We start from the raw sequence: 22,045 nt of genomic DNA, 5'->3' as shown, positions 1-22,045 counted from the left end.
AACACATGGCGGCGTGGGCGGTTACGGGCGAACCCGCCGGTTTTACTTGGCGAGCAATACACGGCGCTCAACCCTTGGTCGGGAGATATTCTGATGCTTATTATTATACTATTCTTCAAACAGATGTACATGAAGCAAAGAAAAAATGAAGACCCATACTCGTGAAAGAAACGATGAAACCGGGGGTATATCGAAGACAAACGAAATGAACGGGAAATGTCCCTTGAAAATAACACCGTGCAAATGAAAGACATAACTTTTGGTGACCGTCCGTCGCATTAAAGTCAAATTACCTCTGGTGGACCCGCACGAAGATCAACCAAGATCAAATCAACTCGCCGCTCTCACCACGGTAGGAGTCGAGTACGTCTCGGAGTACTCGGGCGGTGCGAGGGACTGGGTTTCCGATCGTGTTGGATCTACCTCGGCGACCGCGTCTGCATTCGGGAGAGCGACGATGCGAGGGTGGAAGAACTCATCCAATTCGGCCTGGGTGACGGACACGCTCAGCTCCGTCTTGAGCGAATCGGAGTACTTGGGCTGACTGGTGAACTGGATCGGAAGGCGGAGGGAAACCGTCGGCGTGAGAACGGTCTTTCCCGCCGGGTGGTAGGACAGCGAGAGGTCGAGCAAATAGATGCGGGCCAGGAGGCAGGATTGGAAGGTCGGAACGAAGGCTTTCGTCTTGGGAAGGGAGACGGGCACGACCACCGACGCCGTGTAGTAAGTCTCTCCTTCGGCAATGGAGTCTTCGGACACGGTCGACTGCATCGAGTCGCGACGGCTGGAATCTGAGTGCTTCGTCCATTGCGCAGATGCCACGCACATCGTCGACAGCGGTACGTTCTGGACGTATAGGCCACGGCTCAGGTGGGAGAATGAAGTGAGTCCCGAGGGACTGACAAAGTCTTCCCAGGGCTCGGCGCTGTAAAAGGTGTGCACGCGGAGCTTGCTTGTCAACGAGCCTAGGCGCGGTGGTTGCTCGTTGCCCACGGGGTCGAATCGGAGCTGCACCGTGGCCATGGTGCTCCCGCTGTCGTTTGCTTCACCGCTGGGGAAGAGAAGCTGGATGGGCTTAGGTTGAGCTGACGATGCGGTTAATCGGCCCTGTCGGCCTCGCAAGAGTCCTCGCTTCACTTTCTTTTCCTTTCGTGTGCAATACCCCGACGTCTCGGTCACACTAATGGGCGGTTCTTCTTCCACGGTTGGAACGATGCGAACCTTCTTGGCGAATCCTGCCAGTGATTTCGTGATTCGGTCCTCTCCCGTGGACTTCCTCAACACGGCGACTCGAACGATATAGGCGATCCGGCTCATGTCCGGCGCCATATCATCCAGCAAGGTCTTGCCGTTACTGGCAAGCATAGGGTCCCCCAGCGTCGGAGGGAGCATGGTGTGAGCGCGTTCAAGGTGAGCATTGTTCTTGCGGTGTTTGCAGACTTGGGGCAGCAGCCGGTCTGGGACGACGAATGTGAATGGAAACTGATAAGTACGTCCTTTCTCTAGCACCCGCGGGGTCGGATACTCTGTCTCATCGATAGGCTGGCGCAGTCTGAGAAACACTTGCTGGGCACCGGCACGGCCAGGGCATGACGTCCGCTCCACCGATGTCTGCGATGTGCCTGGAAGATGTGTATCAGCTGCTGATCAGTGCACGAGTTCTATCGAGAAAGACTACCTTGCAAGACAATCTCCACCTCGTCGAATCGAGTGTCGAGGTCGGCGCTGACGGTGACGGTTCCTTCAATGTGGTCGCCAGTGGTATACGAATTGACCAGGCCGGGGGTCTGGCCTTCCAGATGGATGTCGATTGATGGGCGCAAGCGCTTGCTCAAAATATCAAGGGAGCTGGATCCCCGGCTGAGCACCGAAACCGCGGCCATTGCGTCGGTGGACTAGGGTTTTGGTGCGTAGACGCAAACGACTGAAGAGCGGAGGAGGTCGCGAGTGCAAAAGTCCACAGGATACCAGGATCTGAAAGCCGACCGTCTCTATTAAGTAAAACAGGGGCAAGGACAAAAATAAGGTGGAGCCTGCCGTCAACAACCGCGCGTGTGGATGTGATGGTATCCAAACAGAGAAATGGACAGTCCGGGGCCGGGACCCCTTCCTCTTATAAAGAATCTCCCACGTTCTAGTTGATCTCTGATCATGGAGATCATCACACTAGACGCACTCAGTCTATGGTCGTGAGTCATTCGCCAGTCAGCGGAATAAAGGACCTTGGCAGATAGTGCGATGACGGATGGCGTCCACACGTGTAAAAGGATACTACAGGCCAGAGTGCTTGCTCGATCTAGTATCGGGTCAGTCGGCCTGGTCCCAGACGGGCGGAGTTGGCGTACCGATTGGTTGCGGGCCCATGCCCGCGCCCTTGGATTGACATTTTTGTTGTCGTTCAGGGTGATTGTTTTGAGAGCCACCCCCGCTTTATGATGTAGTGTCTGATCCTCTCGCTCCTGCAATGGACATGTTGTCTGTTATTGAGGAATCCCACACACGATCACCAAAAAACAAAACAAAACAAAACAGAACACTCCATACTGCCTGTCAAATGATTCCATTGACGCCGAATTCTCCGACAAGTCGGGGTGGGTCTGGAACAAGAAGTGGACCGCGCCTTACGGCGACATGCGCTCCCTTGCACCACCACGCCCTTCGATAGATTTGGCTTTCACATTCGAACCGCTGACCCGCTGATCCATTCCCCGCCCGAGCTTCGCTATGATTAGTAGTCCCACGCGGTGACCAATCATGGGTTCAGGCCTTTCGTTTTCAGGGTTTCGTTGGATTTCAAAGCATCGGGCATGTTGACGTCTGGGGGAGTCACCGCTTAGGTACGATATAGATTATGGAATCATTCACTATGCTCATGTCCCATTCTCTTCTCCGTGGAAAACTGGACGACGGTAGCCGGCCGGAGGGTCGTCGGTCGGGAGACCCAGATATTTCCGGCCATAACCGGTACGGCGTCGTGCCGAGTACTAGGCTGCTTTTCGGCATTGGGCTCGGAATAGACTAAGAGTAGAGATTTTTCGTCTTTGATGAGTGACTGATAGTAGCACAGGATGTAAAAATTTAATCAATGGGTGTGGTGGTGGAACTCCAAGTCACTCCGATGGATACTAGAAGACCTGATTGTAGAGCCATTGAAGACAATAGATCTCTCAGTCGGACCCTGACATTCAAGACCACTCCAGGTACTACCCGTCTGGTAGCCATGACTATCTGCTGCTACACACCATTGACAGTGAATGCAAAAGCTTCTCTCTTCCTCTACTGATTTCCGCCGAAGTCACTAGGAAAGAAGCCAACATAATAGTCCCGCTTCCCCACTGGCACCCCCTCCTTCCGCAGAATCCCATACGCGGTAACAAGATGGAAATAGATATTCGGCAAGGCGACGGTATGGGCAAACGCCGCGCCGGCCATCTGCACTGTCTGCTCGGGGCCAACCTGGGTAGGCCCAAGGATCTCGGCGTGTTGGTTGACGACGTCCTTGTCAGCCGCGTTGAGCGCCTTCAGCACCGTCTCAATGCGCTCGTGGCATTTCGCGAATGTCGTGAGGTTCCTCTCAAACGTCACGGGCTCCCGACCGGTCAATTTTGCCGCTAGATTCTCCGAGAACTGCGTCACGATTCGTATTTGGTCGGATAATGGGTACATGTCCGAGTGCAAACGGGCCTCAATCAGAGTGCTGGCATTGGGGTGCTGTTCGGCTTGGCGGAGTATGTGGGACAAGGAGCCCAGGGTAGATTGAGCCACCGCGATGGTGCCGTCGTAAAAAGTGTAGCCCATGGTTTGGAGTGAGGGTTTTGATGTGGGAAAATTGAGAAGGACAGGTAGGTCTAGAGAGTATGTCTTATGGCCTGGTGCGAAACCAGTCGCATATTGAACACCGATTGGAGTCTCACGTCAGACGGAATTGACTAATCCGAGGGGCAGACACATGTGGTGCCGATCATAGTTTTCTGATATTCAAGATGTTATTTATAGTGAGGCCTCCATTACGGGTTGAGTCGTCTAGAAGAGGTCTGTCCCGACTGATAAATTACGATCATATCCGTGGTGCAGTGCAGATAAAACCGTACTCAAAGAACGTCGGAGCGCATACACGCTCCTTCTTGTCTCATACAGCCAGCAATGGCTGGCTGCATCCAGCTCAAGATTAGCCGAATGGAAAGCGGCAGACCGAGCGAGGCAAGAGACGTCATCTAGGAATGGGGAAGGGTGGGGGAAGAGCGAACTGCCAGGGGCCCGCCCGGAGAAAGGGTCAGGCGGCTCTTCATCAGCCGCTTCATTATATGGAATAAATTGTCCTGTACCTGAGGTATCCGAAACATGTAGACAGCAAAAAACGCCAGCATCAGACGCCGGAGTTAATCACGCTGCAAAATCAATAGGCCACCCTTGTCCGCATATCCTAGAGAATCAAGTTAGCTCCCATGCCACAATCCAAAAAGGGAAAAAAAAAAAAGCTTACCGAGATCTTGCGCTCGATCTCCCGCACGGATCGATCAAGCTCCGCAGCAATCATCATCTTCGTGTCGTTGGGCAAGAGAAGGTACATCTCGCACAGATCGCCGTCAATGACACCCTTGGCAGGTGCATAATAACTGCGATAGATTAAGTGATCCCGTCCAGCAAGAGGAGGGTGTTGAGAAGCCAGTTGCATCTCCAGACTCTGGAAGAAGTCGACATCTTCGCGGCTGGCGAACGGAACAAAAATGCCGATCGTACCCTGCATCCCGGTCCAGACCACGATATCACGGCCGCCGGCGACCAGCTGAGCCTTGTGCATGCTGGTGGGGATATCCTGGGTGTAGTAATGAACCATCAACTCCAGACGGTTGGGGGTTCCATGCAGGTAACCTCGCTCGTGGATCAGGTGTGCGCCAGATCCTTCTTCATCGGCCTCCTCGGAAAACTTGCTGGGACAACGCAGCAGCCACAGGTTACCAAACTTGTCGCCACCGGCCACGGTCTCGTAGTCGACCATTGTCGTGGACGTGGTCCAACGCGAGATGGAGTCATCCACGAAGGGGATCAGGGCATTCTCCTGATGCTTATAAACAACGAAAATGACACTTTCACGAACATCGCTCACGACGATCCGGCTACCTTGGGTCTGAAGACCCACAATGGTCCTGGGCACAACGTTCGCCTGGCACTTGCGGAGAAGCTGCTTCACACCCAGATCGTAAATTCGGAGTAACGAGCCAATACCCGCGACAAGTCGACCTTGAAATCCGAGAAGAGCGAGAGGGGGCTCATCCGTTTGGGTTTTGTGAATGAACTCCAATTCCCGGCCCTCTTCCTGGAACCGATAGATATGGATAAAGCCGCCAGAGGATGAGGGAGGGCTGACAACCATGTCCTTTGCAGTGCCAACAACCAGGAAGGTCTCGTCATCTTGGCTTGCAAACGAGACAGCAGCAACGCTGACCGCCGCTTCGTTGTCTTCGAGCTCAAGGGTGAAAACCACGGATTTGGTGGTGATCGGGTCCACAATCTGAATGCACGAGGCCCAGTGTCCGGTTCCTCGGGGATACCCAAATTCTTCAGGCGGGAGGATGGCGGCATCACCGTTGCTCATTTTGGAATCCTGGATGAGCCGCTCGCGCGTAACGGGAGACAAAACGTTGGCGTCGGATTCAATAACATAGAAATAGGGCAGTTCAGGGTGCTTCACAAAGCGACGGGGAGTGTAAGAAAGAGGAATAGACTCTTGAAGCATGTTATTATCCAACTTCTCAATGGAAAAGATCCTAGTCTCAAGTCAGCAAGATTGTCAAATGGTCAAAACCTTGCAGGTAGCATGGAAAGGGAAAAAAGGTTGATCTCAGTAGGAACAATTGGTAAAAATTTTCATCCACATAAAGTATTCGGTTTGATGTTTCATCATTTGATCGGGAGGAAAGCAAAAGGGTTGGAGGAAAAGATAAGGGACGTAGCACATACCGAAGATTCTGGCCTTGAATTCCTACCATGCCTTCCACGCACTGCTCGCTGGAGAAATTGCAACCCCATTCGAGTCCGATATAATCCAAGGGTGTAAGCATAAAGCTCTTGGTCTGAATATCAGAGTATCCAAGCCACGGTCGAGAGCTTAAAGCTAGAGCAGCAGTCTGACCCTTGACAGACGCTTGGAAAAGCTTCACAGGCTTGGCTCCTAAGAAACGTGTCCGGGTATCTGAGAGCTCACCAGTCACTTCGTCCAGAACGGTGCGAAGATAGACACCAGAGTAGAGGCCGATATGAAGATAAAGAGTGGTGCCTCCAGAGCTTGAATCGGACATGGCCATGATACTCAGAGAGGATGGGGCGGAAGTCAGAGCTTGAACAGATTTGTTCTCAAGGGTAGAGTCCGGATCCAGACTAAGGATACGCACGGTCGAGTCGTCACACCCAACAGCCAGGAACGAACTGCGCACTCGGCCTTCTGGAACCCGGCCCAGACTGAGCGCGGTGACGGTTCCAGACATTTGCCGGCGTTCGTCGTACTCGGCCAAAGTCCCGTCGGCGTCCATTTCAAAGTAGACAATTTCGCCCGAACTGAGAGCAACGGCGACTTGGCGTTCATTTGTAGCTGCTGCAACAATGGTGCGATGTTGCGGGGCAGGCCATTCGTTCACTCGGCGGTCAGAGAGAATGTGACGAATACCCCGAGGATGAACTTGAATCAAGGAGTCCTCGCCCAACTGTTGTACGGCCAGGGTAGGCGCTGTTGAAAGGAACCCAGTATCGGTGACCTCTTCCACGGTCTCTCCAATACTCAAAACGAGAGTGCCATTGGCGAAAGAGAGGATGATATATGCGTCGAACTCATCACTTCGTGCCAGCTTGGTAGTCCACACTGCGGAAGGCACACTGGGAAGCTCTGACTCCACGATCTCGGTAACCTCCAGTCCGTGCTTCAAAGATCGGAAAGAGCTGCGAGCCCCAGTGCCACAAACAGAATAGATTTGGGGTGCATCTTCCTCGGTCAAATTGGCAATCTTGCTGTCAATAAGTGGGGTCAAGGAGTTCAAGCTTTCCACAAGATTGAGATTCTCTGCACCCCGGGGCCGAAAGTAAACGGGGGCGCACGGAATGGATGGATCAGCCGAGAATGCCTCGCTGCTGAACTCGATTTCCTCATCGTCATCGCCGAGCTTTTCGAATTGATAGAATTGGTGATTTCCTGCTTCACTCGCCACGTAAAGGAAACCGCTTTTGAGGATCAAGAGGTTCGAGCCGACGGGCACGGTATCAAAATATTTGATCTTCAAGTTGTTGACTTCACCAGTCAACTGCCCGCTATCGTCTTCGGCCATTTCAATAGTGACCTTGAACAGGTCGCCGTCATCAGTTTGCAGGAGAAAGAAGAAGGCTCCCTTCATCTTGTGCATCACGCCAGCAACGATGGTCCGTTTGCGATCCGGGTTCTCAGTTGGTCCACTGCGACGCGGAATAGGCACACGGAAGGCATCTTGGTTGGAATGTCGGTAAGTGATGTTATCCTCCGCGCACACCAAGACGCCGCTGGGGCCATCAGCTCCTCCAGGCACTTGGAACAGCATATTTGCTGTGCGGTCAACTGGATCAGCCCACTTCCGAACTACATGGTTAAGACCGAGATCGAGTTCGTAGTACACCACCACTTTCTCTATTTCCTCGTACGCCTGGCCAGTGGGATCTTGGTCGGCTTCCGAATAGTCTACCTCAAGAGCGGCGAAAACAGGATTTTCATAACCGACATCCAAGGCTATCATGGCAAACACCAGGTTTTGTGGCTTGTGTGCCTCCAGCGGAGATGAGATCGTCAACTCGGCCTGCGAGTTGCGGTTCAGGACATAAACCAGTTTGTTTTTCTCGATAGAGGCAATCAGGCATGCGCGTCCCTTGGGATCCACTGCGAGATATTGACCGGGCACCACTCGTCGGATCCCCGACTTGCCGAAAGTCTCCAGGTGGATGCGGTTGAAGCGGTTCTGGGAAGGGACGTATTCGATGATGGTGATCCGACCAGAATCAGACCCGATTATAATGTAATCTATACAATAATTGTTCAGCATAGTTCTAGGAACCAACAAACAGCATCAACGTCGCTGGCCGGGTGGGGCAGTTTCCCGCCGTCTTCTTCAAGAAGCCGGCTCGGAAAACCAGGACCAGGAAGCTTGAAGAATCACTAAGTTGGACTCGTAAATCGCAAACCGGGACACGATGCAAACGTACCTTTATTGCTGCCAGCCAGCCTGAAAGCTGCCAGCGAGCGAATGATGCCGAAGACATCTTGCGAGAAGATCGGCGTGACCTTCCCCTGTGCCGGATCAGGGCGATGGATGGTCAGTTTGGAGCCGGACGCCGTGACGATCTGTTGCTCCTTGGTTCCTGCGAACTGTCCCAGTATAGCTTGTGTGACGGCAGTGGGAGGCTGGATCGTCAAGGAGTACATAAACATATGCGAGGTGGTCGCCATGGCGGGCAGCGGGCAGTGATTTTTCTTCCCCGGCGGTGGCAGCCCCAAAGTTCACGACGCGATTGCAGTCCAGGTGGTATGACTAGCACCAATATCCCATTGCTGCTGGACGGGGCCAGATGAGGGCGAGCTCCCAGTGCAAGAACTCGGGAGGTAAAGAAGGGTGTCGCGTTGAAGCAGGGTTGAGGTGTAGCTGTGGAGTGGAGCTTTCGTGCAAAAATTCCAGTGCACAGTCACCTGACCCATAACGATCGGATTCGACCGCCTTCTGGCATTATTACATAACCGGGATGATAGCACATGGAGCATCATCGGCAAAGATAAGTCTGTCCACTCTCTCACCTCTTCCTTCCCCCTTGCTCTTCCCTATTGTTCTCTCCCTCTCATCTTCTTTGTTTCTTACCGGGCGCTATCCTCGGCAGGCCATTGCCTTTCCTCGGACTGTATCCTCCCTCTTCTCTTCCGGTAGCGCTGAGCCTCAACCCCACACTTCCGGTCATCTTGAGTCCTTCTACCTCTCTATTGCCACCATGGCCGACGATGCTGGCACAGCCGATGATACATCCATCACCTTCACTGTCAAGTCCTCTACCGATGCTAAATTCACTCTGACCCTCCCGCTCTCTACTCCGGTGTCGGAGCTCAAAGAGAAGCTCTCAAGCTCCGAGTATGCGGACACTCCGGCAGAACGGCAGCGTTTGATTTACTCTGGAAGAGTGCTCAAGGATAGCGAGACATTGGAGTCCTACAAAATTAAGGATGGGCACACTATTCATTTGGTGAAGAGTGCGGCGAGCAACCAGCGCCAAAACCCGGCTGCCCAATCGACTAGCGCTGCCCCTGCATCTGCTGCTGGCACTACCAGCCAGCCTGCAACTGGTGTCCCTACCAATCTGGCTGCTGGTACGGGCAACAACCCTCTCGCGGGTCTGACGGGTGCCAGATATGCTGGGTTTGCTCAACTGCCTGGCGCGGGTCTTTTCGGCCCAGATGGCGGGGTAAGTTGATCTCTAGCCTTCTTGAACCTGTATACTGACAATCGGAATCTTTAGATGGGCCCTCCTCCCGATACCGAATCGATGCTGAACATGCTGGACAACCCTCAAGTTCAGTCGAGCCTCAACGAGGCCCTGCAAAACCCCGCCATGATCGACATGATGATTAACCAAAATCCCATGCTCCGTGATATGGGTCCGGGTGTGCGACAGATGATGCAAAGTCCGGAGTTTCGCCGTATGTTGACCGACCCCAGCTCGCTCCGGCAAATGATGCAGATGCAGCGTGCGATGGGTGGTGGTGGACTTGGCGGCGAGAGCGCATTCCCTGCTCCTGGCGTGACAAACACAACCCCCGAGGATGGTCAAAACGCACAGCAGCAGGATGCGCAGGCCAATCCATTCGGTCAAATGGCGCAGAACCCCTTCGGAAACCCCTTCGCGCAACTCTTTGGTGGCAATGCTTTTGGAATGCCACCCCCGACTTCCGATGCTGCTGGCAACACTCAACGCGATGATACTCAAAATCCCACCCCTACCACCTCTGCCGAGGGAACCACTAGCACTGAGGGTCAAAACGCACAACCGCCTCAGAATCCGTTCGCTTCTCTGCTCAACCCCGCTCTTTTTGGTGGTGCTGGTCAAGGCAACGCTGGTCAAGGTGGCCAAGCGGGAATCAATCCTTTTAATCCTCAGCAGAACCCATTCCTTCGTGATCCTGCGATGCTCCAACAGATGATGCAGGCGATGGGCGGAGGTCAGGGCGCAGAGGGTGGTGCCAATCCCCTAGCATCTATGTTCGGCGGTGGTGGTGGCGGCGGGTTCGGTGGTGGTGGCTTTGGTGCCCCTCAACCGCCGGATAACCGCCCCCCGGAGGAGAGATATGCAGAGCAACTCCGCCAACTGAACGATATGGGATTCTATGAGTTTGAGCGGAACATTGAGGCGCTGCGCCGAGCCGGCGGTAGCGTGCAAGGAGCCGTGGAGTATCTCCTGACCCACCCGTCATGAAGTACTTGCGTTCTGCTACCTTTGGGGGTGTCTTTCGTTCTTGTGACCATCCTTAGGTCCTGTTTCCCACAGTGTATTTTCATGGCCTCCCTTTATTATTTCCCGATCTCGGCGATACGACGGTCTGCTGAGTGGTTATGACTTTCTCATTCCCCTTTTGACATGCCTCATCAATGCAAATCATATCTTTTTTCTTCTTATAGATCTTCTGGTGGTAGCTGGATTTTCTGGGTCAGTCTCCATAGCAGTCATCTTTTCACGACCATCTGGAATTGAGCGAAATCCATAGATCGCACGGCACTTCTTCAACCTATAACTCTACACTGCTCATCCTTAACGATGATTATACCTTGTCTATTCTCCATCTCAGTCAAACGAAGAAAGATCAACGAAAATTAACCAGGAAAATGTTCTTCTAACTTTGCATTCTTTTGGGAAGGTCTCCTACGAGAGTCCAGTAAACTATAGTGCAGAATCACATACTTTTTATGGACGGGAGGCATAGTACAGCGGTCAGGCTAGGCCTAGTCGAAATCAATTATGCGTAAATGGTGTGTGCATCGCGTAGTAGTAGCTATCATATTCAGAAAGAGAAAAAGAAAGAAAAGATTTATCGAAGAGGGAAAGAAAAAAAAAAAAGTTGCCCACTGGCGGAATCGAACCGCCGATTCATCATGTCGGGCATTATACGAGTGACGCGTTCTACCACTAAACTAAGCGGGCGTTGTTACTCAGCTTTTCCTGTTGCCAAAATTATGTCTATAACTCCACGATTCCTACTTCGGATGCTTGTTACCGAACGGCTTCCAACCTCCTCGACTCTAATTCTATAGGCGGCATTCACTACTTCATGATCAATCAAGTGCCACACCGTGTTTATATTCATGTTGTGCCCGTTCTTGCTATTTCCATGGATTTTGTGTGCTATTTTCCACCTGGGATTGGATGTCGTAGCTAGTAGGTACGCTATGCATCTATATAACCATTACTCGCACTCCTATAGTGGCGGTGTATCTCTATGGAGAGTGTCCATAACCCTATTTATTTGGTTAAACTTCCATAGAGCCAAAAACATTAAGGAGAGACACTTACGCAGCAGGGTACCGAGTGCCTTGGATTTTCGTTTGCTCCACCAGAGTCCGAATACCTTGCACTTCTTGGTCACTTAACCGAAGCAGCGCAGAGGCCGCATTTTCGTCCATTTTGGCGGTCGATTTTGTACCCGGGATAGGGATGATATCTGGTCCTTGCGCCAGCAGCCACGCAAGAGCAACCTGAGCCGGGGTGCTTCCATGGACACCGGCCACGTCTTTCAATCCCTGCAACAATTCCAATATCTTGGGGAAGTTTTCTTCGGAGAATTTTGGCAACATGCAACGGATGTCGCCTTTAGGAATGTCTGCGTGAGATTGGTATTGGCCAGTCAGAACGCCGCGTCCAATAGGGCTGTAGGCCACGACAGTCACACCCAGCTCGCGGCAGGTCTTCAGAATTTCCGAGGTCGATGATTCGATATCCAGTGTAAATAGACTATATTCCATCTGCACGGCGGCAATGGGATGAACGGCGTGCGCCCGACGCAGTGTGGCTGGTGAGACCTCCGACAGACCGAGATAGTTAATTTTTCCTTGGCTGTAACAATGGGAAGTTAGAAGTCGCTTGCTTGCATATTATTTGCAAATTGTTCAGACCTACGTCTTTAGCTCCACCATGGCTTCGATAGTCTTTTCAATGGGCGTGACCCCATCCACCCGGTGGCAGTAGTAAAGGTCAATGGTGTCCACCCCAAGTCGCTGAAGGCTCGTTTCACACGCAACCTTCACGTACTCAGGGTTAGTCCGAAATTTGAACATCCCATCAGGCTGGCGCCGGAGTCCAAATTTGGTGGCTAGGAAAATGTCATCGCGCTTGCCAGATCGCTTAATCCATTCACCGACGATATCCTCGCTATCAGCGTAGATGTCGGCCATGTCCCAGAAATGCAGTCCGGTGGCATGTGCATGCTCCAAAAGAGCTACTCTCTCGTCGAGTGTCCCAGCTGGTCCGTAGAGTCCGCCTAGGCTTCCGAACCCGAGACCGACGGCAGAGACTTTGGGGCCATCTCGGCCCAGGGCTCGCAAGGGGGAAGGCATTTTAATTCGAGAGGCTTTGGAAGAAGAGAAGAGCAGAGGAGAGAGCTTGGGCTAGTTAGAGCAATACAGATGGGGGTTTAAGTATCCATGGATTCCCAAAGTTGACCATCATCCCAGGTGTCATGGGCTATACCCGTTTCGCTCCCCGACAATTGTCCTTTTGGGGTAAGATATTCAACCGTCTGATGACTCCGGGATAAAAATAGCATATGTTGGTTGATATCAATTCCTTGACTGATGGGTCCTCGATATACAACCAGAAAGATATCGACTAGCTCCTTTCGTGGGATGTCTTTGACCGTAGCGGTGTATGTAGCGTAGTTTGGAGGTACCGAATATACATCTTCGCCACATAGCTATCCATTTTCTTTCACATTCTCCTCCAGCAATAAAAACCCCTTCATTCATTCTCTGATTCCTCCCAAAGTACACAATAACATTACAAAACCGATCGACTATACTCCCCGATGCTCCCCAATCCCGCCCGATTGGCTCTAGGCCAATGCTTATTCTGCCCCATTTTCCTGCCGATTACATAACCCCATGTTGACACGGTGGACGAGGTCTGGATCACTCTCCTCTTTCCTTCCTTTCCCCCAATCCCGCTTCTCTTCATCTTGTTTGTTTTTAGTGATCATCTCCTCGATTTCGGTCTCTGTGGCATTCGGTGCCAGTTACACTCGTTCTCCACTCGATCCGTTATCCGTTGGGGTCTTCGGTGGCCCGCGACCTGAACTACTCGGCCCCTGGCCTTGGCCGTGGTTGCGGTGCGAACATTCTGTGCTACCAGGTCCATACCTTCCGAGATCCGCAACAGACTCATACCTGAGCCCCTCTACCGTTATCACCTCGAAACCGAATCGCCACATCTCACACAAGGCTGACTGCGACGAGTCAGTGATCTACACTCTTCCGTCCCACTCGCCGCCTTTCTCGCCCCGTTTGATGTGCATGCTCCTTTTTTTCCTTTGGGCAGTGTGAGGAAGATGATTCTTTTGATTCCGATATTCAAAATGAGTCCCCGAGTACCACGCTCTCCCAACATGGCGCTATGGCTGTTGGTGTTTGTGTCTTACGCCTGGGCATTCTATATCCCTGGTAGGTGTTTGTGAGCTGGATTGCTGGATTGTGCCTGCAGCACTGACAAGGGACTTTCTCTCAGGTTACTCAATCACTCGGTACAACGATGGCGATCCGATTCCTCTCCTGGTCAATAAAATCTTCTCCGACCACACACAATTGCAATATGCCTACTACGACCTCCCCCTTGTCTGTCCCCCGAGTGGCAGAGTACATGGCGGTTCGCCCTTCGGATCTGGGCAGAGCGTCTCGCTCAATCTTGGTGAGGTGCTTCGCGGAGACCGCATCATGACGTCAGATTTCCAGCTGGAGATGGGCAAGGATGTCGAGTGTCAGTCGCTGTGTTCCCGTGAAATCAGCCGGTCGGATGTCAAATGGGCTCGCCAACTCGTCAGGGATGGATATGTGGTCGAGTGGATTGCGGATAACCTGCCAGGAGCTACTAGATTCGTGACGGTTGACCGCAGCCGCAAGTATTATGCCGCTGGGTTCAAGCTCGGCAATCGAGACATCTCGCCGACCACTAGTCGCCCAAGATTCTTCATCAACAACCACTTTACCATCCTGATCCGATGGCGGAGTCAGCCAGAGGGAGGAAAGGTCATTGTCGGATTCGAGGTCTACCCGAAGAGTATCACTGCAGAGAACCGCAATGAAGACGGCTGCCCCAAGGTCGTCCACCAGGAGCAAGAAGGACTGGAGCTGTACATTGCACCTAACATAGCCCGACTACGCGAGAAATACCCCGGGTCGTCGTACATCCCCGAGGATGATGACGAAGATGACGGCGCCATGTTGAAGATCCCGTACACGTACTCGGTCTACTTCCGCGAGGAGAAGGATATCGACTGGTCGAACCGTTGGGACCTATACTTCACCAATCAGGAAGAGGGCTCGATGACCCACTGGCTCGCGATCGTCAACTCTCTGACCATCTCCACCGTGCTAGGCGTGACCGTCTTTGTCATCTGGAGTCGAACGGTCCAAGGTGATATCAAAGGACGTGGCGATGGGGCCATGGAAGAGCGGAAGCTCAAGGTGCAGTCCAGGCAGAAGTCTGGCCGGCACGCCGAGAAGAAAGGAGAGAGTCTATTGGATCAAGACCCAGACGTGGAACACGACGCAGACTTGTCCTCGGACGACGAGCCCCTCGAGGATACCAGCGGCTGGAAGCTTCTTCATGGTGATGTCTTTCGGACGCCTGCCTACAGCGGTCTCCTTGCCCCGCTGGTCGGCTCGGGCATGCAGTTATTGTTTGTGGTGACAGGGCTGCTTCTCCTTAGTTGCTTGGGAGTGCTCAACCCCAGCTTCCGCGGTGGGTTCGTCAGTGTTGGAATGGGTCTCTTCGTCTTTGCCGGCCTTTTCTCCGGCTACTTCTCGGGGCGACTTTACAAGACCTTTGGCGGAGCAGCATGGCGGAAGAATACTCTCGTCACTGCGCTGCTTTTCCCCGGATTGTCGTTCTGCCTTGTTCTCATCCTCAACTTGTTCGTGTGGGCCCAATCATCTAGCACGGCGATCCCGTTCAGTACCCTCATCGGTCTGCTTGCGCTCTGGCTGCTCATTCAAGTTCCCCTGGTGTACATTGGCAGCTGGTATGGGTATGTGCGAGTGGCACCGTGGGAACACCCATTGAAGACCAATGCCATTCCGCGACAAATCCCGCCGCACCCTTGGTACCTCCAGAGTCTTTATGGACCTATCCTCACTGGTTTGATCCCATTCGCCGTGCTTTTCATTGAACTGCTATTTGTGTTCAAGAACCTCTGGCAGGACAAGAGCGGATATTACTATGTCTTTGGATTCTTGAGCGTGGTCTCGGCAATCCTCCTCGTCACGGTCATTGAAGTGACTGTTATTGCCACATACAGCCAGCTGTGTTCCGAGGTGAGTGCCTCCCCCCTGCCAACGTCCAAAATCTTCAAGCTGACTTTTGATGTAGAACTACCACTGGTGGTGGCGGAGCTTCCTGGTTGGAGGCAGTAGCGCATTCTGGATCTTTGCATACTGTATCTGGTTCTATCTGTTCAGGCTGCACATCACCGGGTTCGTGTCGAGTCTGCTGTTCTTCAGCTACAGTTTCCTCGCCTGCGCCGTGTACGGTCTGTTGACGGGCACCGTCGGATTCCTGGCTGCATACGCCTTCGTCCGACGTGTTTATAGGTATGTTTCCATGAGCTGGTGGTCAAACCGGAGACTGACAAGATACCAGTGCGATCAAAGTTGATTAGCATCCTCGTTGAGACGAAACGACTCGTACATGAATCATTTTGTTACCCCTTTCCCTCCACTATTTATTGAATGATTGGATCTGTCTGATAAGCATCGGTGATGTGTTTCCCACCACGGCGTATATCGTTTTATTTACTCCTCCAGCACTGTCCGTTCTGTTATGTATTCTACTGCGAGTGTCCCTTAGCGAGTGCAAATCCAACTTTTTTTGTTCATCTGTGAAAGCTGAAACATTTCCATGGCGACCGTGGAGGATGGTTGACTGGACCTTCCCTCTCCCGCGTTCTTTGTGTTCCTTCCACAGCACCAGTCCTTCGCTGCCTTTCCTCAGTCTTTCTTTTCTCTCTTCCGTATTCACTCACCAAAGTTTTTCGCTTCACCCTTTTACCGCCACCCATCCCTTCCTTCCCCGACAGTCTTGAGTTGCGATCACGTCTGTCTGATGATTCATCTCTTCCTCCCAGGCAAGACCAGACAGAAACCAGGTAGCGTCAGACTCACGCCCGCCTGCTTCAGATCTCTACCATACTCACAACAAAGACGCCATGGCACCTCCTCCTCATCGACACCTGGTGACAGGAAACCAGCTGGGCTCCATTGTCCCAACTCCAGTCTATTACAACAAGCTCAGTAAGCTGGTTTTGTCCGCCGAGGAGATGAAAATGGAGGGATACAAGGTTACTGAAATTGCTTCGGGTGATCTCCTACGAATGAGACGCTGCAAGCTCTGTCGCAGTTTGTTTTCTCTCTTTTGAAACAACTACAGTCAGCTAATGTTTGCTTTACAGAGCGCGTGACCAAGCAGAAGAACAAGAAGGAGAAGAAAAATGACAGCAAAAAAGATGGTCAGGATAAGGAAAAGTCACCGGCCGATCAGCAGACCGGAGACCGGACGACTCTGCCGAAGAGCGAGGTGGATTCTTCTCAGGTATCTCCCCAGAAGGATTCCTTATCTTCTTCTGGTAGTTCTGACAATCCCCCCATCAAGTATGTCATCACCATCGACGCCGAGACGGAAGAGGTGACCGTCCACACGGAGCCCATTTCGGAGGAAGCGCACGCGGAACGCGAGAAGGCTCAGAACGAAAAAGTCAAGAAGAAGCCCACGTGTCAGAGCCATCCCGGCAGGGTGACCTACAATGTGAGTTATTTTCCGCCAAGGATTGTTACAGACATAGTAACGATGCGACGTAGAAATGGACGTGTTGCCAGAAACCGGGTTCCAGCCTGGGATGTGTCGAACGAGATAAACACGAAGCCTATGACGAGGACAGTGTGGGTCGCCTCGAGGACGAATGGAAACTCTACGAGACTCCGCGGTTTGTGCGCGGCGCACGGCTGGCCATTGCCCTGGACTGCGAGATGGGTGTCACCATGAAGGGCGAGTCGGAACTGATCCGGATCAGTGCGGTGGACTACTTCACCGGCTACGTCCTGCTGGATACGCTGGTGTATCCCGCCGTGCCCATGCTGCATCTCAACACCAGGTACTCCGGAGTTAGCTGGCAGATGCTTAACAACGCGCTGGCGACGCGCCGATGCCTTGTGAGCCGTGAGCAGGCGCGGCAGCAGCTGTGGCAGTTTGTGGGACCTGATACCATCGTTATGGCGCACGGGGGTGCGGCTGACCTGCTGGCCTTGCGGTGGATCCATCGTCGCATGGTCGACACATTCCATGTCGAGGGCACCCATGAGAATCCGGAGACGGGCCGCTCGCTGAAGAACCTAGCTGCCGTTCGATTGAACCGGCGGATTCAGGAGGGGCGCCGGGGCCATGACAGCATCGAGGATGCGATGGCGTGCCGGGAGCTCGCCCATTGGTACCTGGAGCATTTGGCTACACCGGCCACTGAAGCTGCCCCAGCTACGAGTTAATTTGAAGCCAGGAATTCGGGACGGACGTTGCTTAGGGCTCCTTTAAGGCTCCTTTAAGGCTCCCTGAAGGCTCCCTTAGGGGCTCCCTTAGGGCTTGCTTAGCGGCGGTAGTGAGCTATCTAGGGAGAGACCCTTTGTTTCTTTTAAAAAAAGACTACTGAGATTATCCTTTCGTGTTACTTCCTCTACATTTCTCTGCCAATCTCCGATGTTTCTGGTCTCAGACCACACAGCCCATTAGGCCACCCCCTCCCCGGGATGTGATTGCCCCTTCAAATATCCGTGGCAAGATGCCTCCGAGTGTTGCACCGAGAAACTCAGCCCTGATTGCGCCATACTAGATCGGGTGAAACCATCCGGCCTAGCAAGATGTGGCCCCGGAGGTGGAGAGTCACGGCGGCTTGTAGATGTAATGGTGCAGCGAGCTCAAACAGCGGTGACGCTGTTGCACGGCCGCAAAATCCGGGGGACGGGCAGACCGCCCCCATGGCGTGCTTGCGCAGGGAGATGAGAAAGCAGGCGGAGCGATGAGGTGATAGCTATCCCGGACGCATTCGCCATCACACAATTTCCCCCCCCTATTATCAGCGGTGTCCTTATCCACATACTCCATCGCACCTGGAGCCCTTGTCCATCCCGTCGTGTCGAATCCTCCACCTGGCGGCCACACAAATTTGCTCCTTCGCTTCGCCTATAGTGGGCTTTTCTGGCCCCTGATTGGGCGGCGAGATAAGCAAGTGGATCGTCCCTCGGGCCTAACCCAACCAGGCAATTTATGACACGAGCTGGTGGATCGGGCTGTATTGGGCCATACCTGGGCCTGAACAAGCACCATCTGAACAACCACACCACCACAAGGCGAGTGCCTTCAACTCCGGCACTGACGCTTGATCGTCTACTGGCCCCACGTCTTCTCAAGATTTGTTACAGTGACGATTTTATAGCCCGTAAGGGGAACCAATTGGCCCCATCATTACGTCGGCACTGCCGTATTGCGGCTGTAACTCGGCCACTACACGCATGCGGTCCAAGCCAAGTGGCGACGGTCGCCCCCTCTGGGACTCGGAATTGAGTCGCGCGGTGCAACTGGTTTTCGACGGACCCCTCCATTGTAGCGCATGACCAGCCTGCTGATCTCGTTCTTTTTATCTCTTTCTCGTTCGATTTGCCGAGTTGCGTTGCGATTAGCGAAAGCAGGACAAGAATCGTATACTCCCTAATCCGCACTAACGGTATTGCCGGTACCGACCGTGACGAATCTCCTGTCGATCGGGATCACACCATCGCACCGCACGATGGTGCTATCTTGCGCCTTCCACTGGCTGCGACGACGTCAGCCCCAGATCATCCAATTTGTCCCCTGATCTCCCTTGCAGGGGGGGGCGGGAACTACTGTGCTTTTTTTTTTAGGTGTTCTGATTGTAGGATGATTATTATTCGACGATACAAATAACATACTTGTAACATGAACTAACGGGGCGCCGATCAATAATACCGTCTATACTTCCCGGACTATCGTTCGCTTTCCCCATTTGATTTTTTTTTTTACCCTGCCCGTTTCTTTCAGTCGTTCCCCACATACGTCTCGCCCTCCTTCATATATCAACCCTCGCCCTCCTCCGCCTCTTCCTGTTTTTTCTTCTCTTTCTATATCCTTCCTTCTCAACTCTCCTTTGGTCCCCCATCCCCCCTTCACCAAAAGAGACCGCTACCATGGAGACCAAGAAGCCCAATATCTTGTACATCATGGCGGACCAGATGGCCGCGCCCTTGTTGTCGCTGCATGACAAGAACTCCCCCATCAAGACGCCCAACCTGGACCGTCTCTCGGCAGATGGTGTCACATTTGACTCGGCGTACTGCAACTCGCCGCTGTGCGCTCCATCGCGCTTTGTCATGGTCAGCGGCCAGCTGCCCTCCAAGATTGGCGCCTACGACAACGCCGCGGACTTGCCCGCCGACACCCCGACTTATGCCCACTACCTGCGCCGGGAGGGCTACCACACTGCTCTTGCTGGCAAGATGCACTTCTGTGGCCCGGACCAGCTGCACGGCTATGAGCAGCGTTTGACCAGCGATATCTACCCCGGTGACTACGGATGGTCCGTCAACTGGGACGAGCCGGTGAGTAATCCCGAATCGGAAAATGAGAATGATTAGTAAAGCTAAAGGATTCGCCACAGGAAATCCGTCTGGACTACTACCACAACATGTCCTCGGTCATGGAGGCTGGCCCCGTGGTGCGCACGAACCAGCTCGACTTTGACGAGGAGGTCATCCACAAGTCGAAGCAGTACCTGTATGACCATGTCCGCACCCGCACCGAGCAGCCGTTCTGCCTGACGGTGTCGATGACGCACCCGCACGACCCCTACGCCATGACCAAGGAATTCTGGGACATGTACGAGGACGTCGACATCCCGCTGCCCAAGAACGGGCCCATCCCTCACGACCAGCAGGACGCCCACTCGCAGCGGGTCCTGAAGTGCATTGATCTCTGGGGCAAGGAGATGCCCGAGGAGAACATCAAGGCCGCTCGCCGCGCCTACTACGCCGCCTGCACCTACGTCGACACCAACATCGGCAAGCTGCTCAAGGTGCTGGAAGACACCGGCCTCGCGGACGACACCATTATCGTTTTCACCGGTGACCACGGTGACATGCTCGGCGAGCGTGGTCTGTGGTACAAGATGACCTGGTTCGAGAACTCGGCTCGCGTGCCCATGCTCTTCCACTACCCCAAGAAATTCGCCCCCAAGCGCGTGCCCGAGAACGTGTCCACCATGGACTTGCTCCCCACCTTCGCGCAGCTGGTCGGCTCGCCCGTCATGCCCGAGCTGCCCATGGACGGTGTCTCGCTGGTCCCCTACCTGGATGGCTCTGAGGGCCCCAAGACCGACACCGTGTACGGCGAGTACATGGGTGAGGGCACGCAGGCCCCGCTGGTCATGATCCGCCGCGGCCGCTACAAGTTCATCTACTCGACCCTGGACGCGCCGATGTTGTTCGACGTGGTCAACGATCCCGAGGAGAAGGTGAACCTGGTGGCCCACCTGCCGATTCCCTCGACGTCTTCCGAACCCGCGGTTGTCAAGCCCGTGGCTACCACTCTGGCCCCCCGGCCCCTACCCACCCCCACCGAGACCCCTCGCGTGTCACCGACTCCTCAGCGCGGCTTTTCGTCCTCGTACCCCTTCCCGGGAGGAGTGACTCCCCCGCGCACCCCCAGCCCGTCTAAGCGGGGCAACTTGCCCGCCACCCAGAACCCGGCGAAGCTGCTGGGCTTCTTCATGGAAGAAGTCCACTCCAAGTGGGATCTGGAGAAGATCCGCCAGGACGTGCTGACCTCGCAGCGCCGCCGCCGTCTGGTCTACTCGGCCCTGATCCAGGGCACCCCACACGTCTGGGACTGGGAGCCGCGCGTCGACCCCAGCACCCAGTACGTGCGCAACCGGGGCAAGGGCGTGCTGGACGATGTCGAGTTGATCTCGCGCTGGCCTCGCGTGCTGCAGCAGGCCGCCACTGCCAACGGCATCTCCGCCTAAAAAAATTCTTTCATCGGGGCATGTTCATTCACGCATTGACATCGTTTTGGTCTTATTTTTGCGTTCGAGCATCTCATTTTTTTTTCTTATCATTGGGGCTCACTCATCATTTCGAGCTTCCTCATCTCGGGCTTTTTATTTTCATGATTTACATCAGCAAGGCGCTTATACCCGGGAGCATCTGTTTCCTATTTGTCCCAAATTTGCATCATCTGTGTGGCGGGCGCTGCTACTACATGGGTTTCTGGATTGTATATTTTTCTGCTTGGTGGTTTTCCCGGGTTTTGATGTGCCTGTATCTTAAGGGTGTGTTGGGTCTGGTCTGGCTTTCGTCCTGGTCTTGGTTATACAGTGTTGATGAACATATGACTTGTGAACAGTTGCACAGATTGGCAAAGTACATGAATATAGTTACAGCAATATAATTGTCGTCGTCTACCTACACCTTGATCTTAAAGTCTGAAGTGCAAATGCCGGGGATCGATCTATATGATGATGTCATGCTGGGCGTCTAGTGCAACCCAATCCGCACGACATGCATACATCGTCGACACGCATACTTCTCGCCTATCAAAAATACTTTCAGCAATCCGGTGCAGACGCACAGGAACTACATACCCCAACTCCAGCCCCATTGACCCCACACAACCCCGCTCAAAGCAACAACCCCAACTCGTCGCATCTCCAATCTCTTCTCTCTCGCCGCACCTCCTA

The 22,045-nt window shown here is 53.5% G+C and overlaps 8 protein-coding genes and 1 non-coding gene across 9 annotated transcripts; 4 read left to right on the top strand and 5 right to left on the bottom strand.

The window, feature by feature from the left end:
- Positions 1–330: 330 nt before the first annotated feature.
- Positions 331–1,883, bottom strand: PFLUO_LOCUS8615 (uncharacterized protein; the record flags this gene model as incomplete). Its single annotated transcript, XM_073786360.1, has 2 exons — positions 331–1,622; positions 1,679–1,883. The coding sequence occupies 2 exons, from the start codon at positions 1,881–1,883 to the stop codon at positions 331–333; spliced, it is 1,497 nt and encodes a 498-aa protein (XP_073642623.1).
- A 1,393-nt stretch (positions 1,884–3,276) lies between these two features.
- Positions 3,277–3,798, bottom strand: PFLUO_LOCUS8614 (uncharacterized protein; the record flags this gene model as incomplete). Its single annotated transcript, XM_073786359.1, has 1 exon — positions 3,277–3,798. One exon carries the CDS (start codon positions 3,796–3,798, stop codon positions 3,277–3,279), a length of 522 nt encoding a protein of 173 aa, XP_073642622.1.
- A 598-nt stretch (positions 3,799–4,396) lies between these two features.
- Positions 4,397–8,461, bottom strand: PFLUO_LOCUS8613 (pre-mRNA-splicing factor rse1; the record flags this gene model as incomplete). The annotated part of the gene is made up of 4 exons (XM_073786358.1): positions 4,397–4,423; positions 4,484–5,768; positions 5,962–8,035; positions 8,218–8,461. 4 exons carry the CDS (start codon positions 8,459–8,461, stop codon positions 4,397–4,399), a joined length of 3,630 nt encoding a protein of 1,209 aa, XP_073642621.1.
- A 530-nt stretch (positions 8,462–8,991) lies between these two features.
- Positions 8,992–10,467, top strand: PFLUO_LOCUS8612 (uncharacterized protein; the record flags this gene model as incomplete). Its single annotated transcript, XM_073786357.1, has 2 exons — positions 8,992–9,459; positions 9,514–10,467. The coding sequence occupies 2 exons, from the start codon at positions 8,992–8,994 to the stop codon at positions 10,465–10,467; spliced, it is 1,422 nt and encodes a 473-aa protein (XP_073642620.1).
- Positions 10,468–11,108: 641 nt separating this feature from the next.
- PFLUO_LOCUS8611 lies at positions 11,109–11,190 on the bottom strand. Its single transcript has one exon. It is a non-coding gene; the product is annotated as a tRNA-Thr (tRNA).
- A 365-nt stretch (positions 11,191–11,555) lies between these two features.
- Positions 11,556–12,599, bottom strand: PFLUO_LOCUS8610 (uncharacterized protein; the record flags this gene model as incomplete). The annotated part of the gene is made up of 2 exons (XM_073786356.1): positions 11,556–12,099; positions 12,163–12,599. 2 exons carry the CDS (start codon positions 12,597–12,599, stop codon positions 11,556–11,558), a joined length of 981 nt encoding a protein of 326 aa, XP_073642619.1.
- A 1,043-nt stretch (positions 12,600–13,642) lies between these two features.
- Positions 13,643–15,910, top strand: PFLUO_LOCUS8609 (uncharacterized protein; the record flags this gene model as incomplete). The annotated part of the gene is made up of 4 exons (XM_073786354.1): positions 13,643–13,697; positions 13,762–15,566; positions 15,622–15,842; positions 15,892–15,910. The coding sequence occupies 4 exons, from the start codon at positions 13,643–13,645 to the stop codon at positions 15,908–15,910; spliced, it is 2,100 nt and encodes a 699-aa protein (XP_073642618.1).
- Positions 15,911–16,456: 546 nt separating this feature from the next.
- Positions 16,457–17,786, top strand: PFLUO_LOCUS8608 (uncharacterized protein; the record flags this gene model as incomplete). Its single annotated transcript, XM_073786353.1, has 3 exons — positions 16,457–16,646; positions 16,700–17,052; positions 17,106–17,786. The coding sequence occupies 3 exons, from the start codon at positions 16,457–16,459 to the stop codon at positions 17,784–17,786; spliced, it is 1,224 nt and encodes a 407-aa protein (XP_073642617.1).
- Positions 17,787–19,499: 1,713 nt separating this feature from the next.
- On the top strand, positions 19,500–21,331 carry PFLUO_LOCUS8607 (uncharacterized protein; the record flags this gene model as incomplete). The annotated part of the gene is made up of 2 exons (XM_073786352.1): positions 19,500–19,910; positions 19,970–21,331. The coding sequence occupies 2 exons, from the start codon at positions 19,500–19,502 to the stop codon at positions 21,329–21,331; spliced, it is 1,773 nt and encodes a 590-aa protein (XP_073642616.1).
- Between the last annotated feature and the right edge of the window lie 714 nt (positions 21,332–22,045).

The sequence above is a fragment of the Penicillium psychrofluorescens genome, assembly GCF_964197705.1.
Source record: "Penicillium psychrofluorescens genome assembly, chromosome: 6".
NCBI classification, from domain to species: Eukaryota; Fungi; Ascomycota; class Eurotiomycetes; order Eurotiales; family Aspergillaceae; genus Penicillium; species Penicillium psychrofluorescens.
Note: the sequence above shows the minus strand (reverse complement) of the source record. Positions and strands in the feature narration are given on the sequence as shown.